This window comes from Callorhinus ursinus, unplaced genomic scaffold (assembly GCF_003265705.2).
Source record: "Callorhinus ursinus isolate GAN/ISIS: 27379988/994484 unplaced genomic scaffold, GSC_fseal_2.0 scaffold1, whole genome shotgun sequence".
NCBI classification, from domain to species: Eukaryota; Metazoa; Chordata; class Mammalia; order Carnivora; family Otariidae; genus Callorhinus; species Callorhinus ursinus.
The window spans coordinates 999,924-1,006,209 of record NW_027397063.1 but is presented as its reverse complement, the minus strand read 5'-3'; the positions used below and the strand labels follow the sequence as shown (position 1 = coordinate 1,006,209).

General features: G+C 60.1%; 1 protein-coding gene across 1 annotated transcript in view; it reads left to right on the top strand.

Moving 5' to 3' along the window:
* Positions 1-234: 234 nt before the first annotated feature.
* SIM2 (SIM bHLH transcription factor 2) overlaps positions 235-6,286 on the top strand; it is a gene marked incomplete at its 3' end in the record, with an annotated part of 49,575 nt that continues 43,523 nt past the window's right edge. The window contains exon 1 of the mRNA XM_025871438.2: positions 235-1,015. Coding sequence (XP_025727223.2) covers positions 841-1,015 — 175 coding nt within the window. The remainder of the gene's footprint in view (positions 1,016-6,286) is intronic.

Below are 6,286 nucleotides of genomic sequence, written 5' to 3'. Positions count from 1 at the left end.
CGCGCGGGGCCTCTCCTGGGAGAGTCCCTGGAGGCCGCGATGCAGAGGCGCGCCTGTGACTCCGGGGCCGTGGCGGGGTCGGGAGGCGAGATTCGCTGCCCCCGCCCCTGCTGCGGTCCCTCCCCCCGCCCGCCCCCCCTCCCCCCGGGCCGCGGCGGCCGAGTGCTCCGCCCGAAGGCGGGTCCGCCATAAACAAACGCGGCTCGGTCGCACGTGGACCGCGGAGCTGCTGCGGCTCGCGACTGATCGCGGGCTCCGGGCGCCGCGTCTCCAGGCAGAGGGAACAGCCAGGGAGGGCAGGAGAGCGCGCCCGGGCCGGGCCCCAGCCGCCTCCGCCCCAGCTCCCCTCCGCTCCCCTCCCGCTCCATGGCCCCGCGGCCGCCGCCGCCCATGCCGCCCTCCAGTGCGGAGGGGCCTCTCGGCAGCGGGTACGAACACTCGATCAAGGACTAAGCGGCACCGCTGCCTCCTCGCTGGCTACTCTCCACCTCCTAAGGAAAACCGAGACGCGAGAGACAGGAGGGAGAAAGGAAGAGCGAGCAGAAGCGAGCGGGAAGTCGGGCGCTGGGCACCGCGGGACAGTACAGCCCGGAGGCGGCTGCGCCCGGGGCGGCGGGCAGAGCGCGCAGCGGCGCCGCTGGATTGCGCCGAGCTCCGGGGCCCAGAGGCTGCGGAGAGGCTTCTCGGTGCCCCAGGCCTAACCCGCGCACCTGCCCCGGGCGGTGCCCCAGACTCACCTGGCCCCCAGAGTCCCCTTCCCCATCCCTGCCGCTGCAGCCGGAGCGGGGCTCCGAGGGCCTGGAGCACGGCCGGGTCTAATATGCCCGGAGCCGAGGCGCGATGAAGGAGAAGTCCAAGAATGCGGCCAAGACCAGGAGGGAGAAGGAAAATGGCGAGTTTTATGAGCTGGCTAAGCTGCTCCCGCTGCCGTCGGCCATCACCTCGCAGCTGGACAAGGCGTCTATCATCCGACTCACCACCAGCTACTTGAAGATGCGGGCCGTCTTCCCCGAAGGTGAGGCCGCAGGTGGGCGGCCGAGAGCCTCGGCCCAAGCGGGGAGCTGGAGCTGGCTTGAAGCGCCAGTGCCAGGGAGTCTTGGGGAGGCCGCGCCGGGAACTTCGGCTCCTGTTGGAGAGAGGAGCCAGGGTGTTAGCGCCGTGGGGACTAAGACGGTCTTCTGGCCCAAGTGTGGACCCGGCGAATCAGGAATTGTTTTGTGATCATGCTGGTCCATTCTGTTTTCCCTCCTTTTCTTTTCGTTTCTTTCCTTTTTCCTTTCCTTTCTTTTCTTTTCTCTTCATTTCTTTAACTCTCCCTTTTATTTTTTCCTTTTTTCATTCGTATCTCTTTTTCTGGGAGGGGAAGTGTGTGCACCCCAGCCAGAGATGAGACGGGCCTGGGAGAGAGCGGAGTGCACCCGGAGGGCCAGGCCCTGAAGGCCCTAGCCATGAGGAGGGCACTTGTTTGGGGCCCGGGCCTCAGATTTGGGCCTCTCTGGCTGCCTCTTTGCTCCTTTGGGGCTGGGCAGGGCAGGTCACGGTAGGAGAGACCGAAAGTAGGTGAGCTGAAACCTTGCAGGACAGAGAGGCGACTAGAAGAAAAATGGCAGGCAGGCCAGAGCACAGTCTTCTTTTCCTGATTGGAATTATAAACCAGAGGGGCAGGTGCCACGGTGGGCAAGGGGCACCAGGACCCATGGGTCCAGCAGACTCCGGTGGTAAGTAATGGCATGCTGGCCAGCATTCCCTGCTAGCACATGGCCTGTGGGTGACCATGGCTGCCAGGCTGGGCACTTCTGAGCAACAGGGCTGGGGAGGCCTGGTCACCACAGCGTTCCTTTTGGTGTCCGGTGTTTCTCAACCGATCACCATTCAGCGTCTCTGGCCCAGACAGGGTGGCTGCAGCCTGGCACGAGAGATTCTGACTGGAGCTGGGACACTGCATGGGGGGCCTGCTGGGCACTCCAAGACTTCTGGGCTGAGGAGCCCCTAGGGCCGTGTGGAGCTCCAGAAGCCGGTGGGAAAGTAAAAACAACTTCAGCTGCAGGACACGGAAGGTGGCTGCACTGCAGCGACAGGTGTCCTTTGGGTGCAGGCTGCCTCCATTAAAGTGCCTGGCCAGGCGATCAACCAGAAGCCAGTAAGCTTGACCTTTGCATTGGTTGCCCCTAAGCCTGTTATAAGTAATTGGCTCTGGGTCTGGAGCTGCACTTCACACTGCCTCCAGGGCTCAGAGGGCCTATCTCCCAGGGTGACCTGCAGCCCTGCATCACAGCTGGCCAGGGAGTCTAGCCTCCCCGCCGCCCCCCCCCCCAAAGCTAGCGGTAGCCCTTGCCTCCCAGCTGGGCCATGCAGCCTCCAGCGCTTTCCTCCCTGGGGCAGGAATCTGTGACCTGTACCTCCACCCTAGCCCCCGTACAGCTTCTTTCCTTTTCCGACCCCATTATAAAGACGTGCCCCACTCCAGCCCCTCCTACTTGAAGTTGTCAAGCGGGTGGTCACTATTAGTGAGCCCAAGGGTGGTGACCCCTCTACCAGAGAAGTAGAAAATTAAAATTAAAAGAGAATTGGGTTTTACGAGGGCCCAGTCTCCCCCCCCCCCAAGGAGTGGTGGTGAGCCTGTTTTTGTTTTTCTTTCTTTCTTCTTTCTTTCTTTCTTTCTTTTTCTTTCTTTCTTTCTTTTTCTTTCTTCTTTCTTTCCTTCTTTCTTTCTTCTTTCTTTCTTTTTTCTTTCTTTCTTTCTTTCTTTCTTTCTTTCTTTCTTTCTTTCTTTCTTCCTTCCTTCCTTCCTTCCTTCCTTCCTTCCTTCCTTCCTTCCTTCTTTCTTTCTTTCTTTTTAAAATTTATCTACCCCCCCCCCCACCCCAGTGAGCTGTTTCTTAATTTGCATGCTGCAAGCAGGTGGGGAACCAGGACAGGGCCCTGGCCTCCTCTCACGTCCCCACTGGAAATAAACACATTAGAAGCCAGGACTGGAATATTAAATGATTTGTTACCAATGATTTCAAGTAAGCCAGAAATTAGAAAGGGAGGCCTGGAGAAAGAGGGCTAATTGTAAGCCATTTATTGTTTGGAGAATTTCCAGGAAAGCCTGCTAAAAATTGGGAAGTCGTGGGTGTACTGCTTCTGCAGATTTTTAAGAATTGAATCGGGGAAGTGAGTCTCCAAGGCCTTTGAGCCCAGAATTACATGGCCCTGAGCCCTTTGCAGAGGTGGGCTTGCATAGATGGTCCAGGACTCGAGCACCAGGCCCTTGTGCTTTGTTGGGTAGTATGGTTTGGTTGAGGGGTGGCCTGGATGCCTCTTGGGGGTGACTGTCGCAGTTGGAACTCAGGGAGGGGCCCGGAGATAATTGTTTGGCCCTAGAGTTTTGGAAATAGCCCTGAACCTCTGGGGTCTAGATTGATTGGGGAAGGGGAGAAGGCAGTGGTCCGGACCGCCCCCCCCCCCCCCCCCCCCCGCTTCCCACAGGGCCTGAGCAGGGAGGGGGGCGCTTTGCCTACATGGGTGGACCGGGAGGCCCAGGATTCCTCACTTCATTCAGAGGCCTGGGGCCTGTAGCTCTGGGCGGTGGTGCTGCTCCCCTCAAGTCAGTTCTGGGGCGCAGAGTTGTAAAGTTGGGTGCCTGGGCTGAGAAGGAGGCGTTTAGAGAGAGACCTCAATTATGCAAAATAACTCGCTTGCCATTCCGGTAGCTCCAGAGGGCGGCATGCGCTGTAACTGATTTTAGTCTCTGTTCTCGCGCCTGGGTGTGCGCCGGGGGAATGGAGTAGGGCCTGGCGGGGCCGCCTGGATCCGGGTGTCAGCATCAGGGAGGTTTAGGGCCAATGCAGGCCTGCATGGTGTCAGGACCTCCCAGATCTGCTCCGACTCTCGGCTGGCTTCGGGCTGAAAGATGCCAAGTGAAACCGGTATCTTGAGCTCGGTCCCGCTGTTCCATAGTCCCAGAGCAAGAGGGATCCCTGGGTGAAGAAGGGCCTAGAGGCCAAGGCCAAGTTAGGACTTTGGGAGTCAGAAAATGAATAGCACAGTCCAAAGGAACCACAGGCATCCCCAACTAACCCTCAGTCCCTGAGGAAATTGAGGCCAGAGAGGGATGGGCCCTTTCCAGGGTCCTACAGCAAGGGCAAGAGCAGGAGGTCGCTGCTGTGTTCGCTGGCCGCCGCCTGTCCGCTCGCTGCCCATGGCTCCTTTCATCCTGAGACCACCTGGGCCAGAGGAAAGATAGAGGAGCTGGGAGGAGGTCCCCTCCCCCCTGCCCCGGGGGCAGAAAGAGGCATAGGAGCCAAGGTGGACACTCCCCACGGAGGTCAGACTGGCATTGGCGGTGCTGGCAATTTTTATAGCCCGTTCAAAGTTGTGCCCTGTTAAGCTGCCCCACTAGACGCCCCCCCTCCTTGTCTGCAAAATGGACCTATTAAGAACTCCATAGCTGTACAAGGTTCCTGGGATTAAGGGTGAGGAGGCGGAAATCTAATGTGTTCTTACTCCAGTCACTTAGTCCTGGGAGCGCGAGTGTTTCCTGAGCCAGGCATGGCTTAGATGGCAGAGTGCCCCCACTCTGTGTGCCTCTGGGAGTCACTGCAGTTGGAAGACCTGCTATTTTCTGCCCCCCCATTTAACAGCTAAGAAATGGGAGGGAGCCAGGGAAGAGGGCAGGAAAACAAGGCCGGCTTTGGAAGTAGATTCAGAACCAAAAACTCAGGGCATTCACTGGTGGCTGGGAAGGCCTGGTGCACACAGGGCTCAGGGAAGGGCTGGGGCCCATGATCTGCCTGTCCTCTTTGCTTTGTGGCCTTCCTTGTGTTTCTTTGGAAACACAGAGGCACGGGGTGGGCGAACTCTGCTGCTCTCTGGCCATAACGGCTTGGTGACTGTGCCAGGCAAGACAAGTTCCTCCCTCAGGTGATGTACACTGGGCCTCAGGAAGCCCGAGTCAGAGCGGCAGGAACACGAGGCCAATCCGGTGGCTTAGGCTCCTTCCTAGGAGCCAGGATTCCGGAGTCGGATTTGACCCCCAGCCGAGGGGTAGGGGACGGTGTCCCTTTGGACCCTTGCACACAGACAGCTGACAGGAGGGACTGGCCCGTCGTCCCAGCTGAGGAATGGAACTGGAAACTGAGGCTGACTTCCCCAAGGAGAACACAGCCCCTCCTCCTCCTTTGCCAGACCTGAAGACTCTGGACAGGTGCGGCCAAAAGCAGGGGAAGGGAGTGCAACACTGTTATTCTCACACAGCAATAATGGGGGTTTGAGGCCGGAGTTATTCCAGTGGCGGAATTTGCCTGGGTTTAGATTCAGGCAGAGGGCTAGAAATTGTTGTCGGGAATGGAAACGCTTTGATTTAGACGGTCTGGTGAGAAGAAACCCGCCGAGAAGAAACCCGCCCTAAACCTAGACAGATCCGAGCCCTTTCTCTACCGAAGCTCGAAATAATGTAGATTTAAAAAAAGAAAACAAACAAACTTATTTTTTAGAATAATGTGGAGCTTTACAACCCTCTCCGCATCGCTCCGGGAGGGAAAGCTCACAGTCGCCGAGCAGCATGCTGTGAGCTGTGGGCAGCGGTGAAGGGAACTCCGGGGTGCGGGGGCCCCGGCTGTTCGAGGCAGGAACCCGAGCGCGCGCGAGCCGCAGATTCAGCCCCCGGGGGCCAGAACCCAGGCGGCGGCCGGGGCGCTCGGAGGCGCGGCGGAGAAGCCGCTCCGGGCGGCGCCGGGCCCCGCGCGCTCCTCCGTGCGGGCCGCGGGCCGGGCCTCGGTCCCAGCCTCCGAGGTCTCAGCGTTAGGCGCGGCGTTGGGCGAAGTGGTGGTGGGGGGGGGCTTGCGTCTGTTGTCTGAGCACGTACTCTGGCCGGCGGCCAGGCGAGGCCAGACTGTAAGCCCCCTCCCTTCCCCGCTCGGCCGGGCCCGGGGAGGCCTTCCTGGGGCGTCCCCACAACCCCCCTTCACACCCTGGTCCCCGCTCGCTGTGCGACCCTGGGTTTGGAAAAGGGCCCAAAGGCCGGGCTTCTCGGGGACCCCGGACAGAACGAAGCATTCCAAGGCCGGAAGCTGAGGTACTTGGAGGAACCCCAGAACCGTGAGCGTTTGCGGGGTGCTGGAGTCGAGCGAGGAAGGAGCGCCAGCTCTGGGCTCCCCTAGAGTGGCGAGGCGGCAGCCCGGCCCCCAGCGCCCGCGTTACAACCTCGTCCGGGCGAGCGACGCCCGGTAGCCCTGGCCCCGAGCCCCCGAGCCTGCCGCCCGCGCGGCCGGTAATGCTCCGAAAGCCGGGTTGTAAATACCCG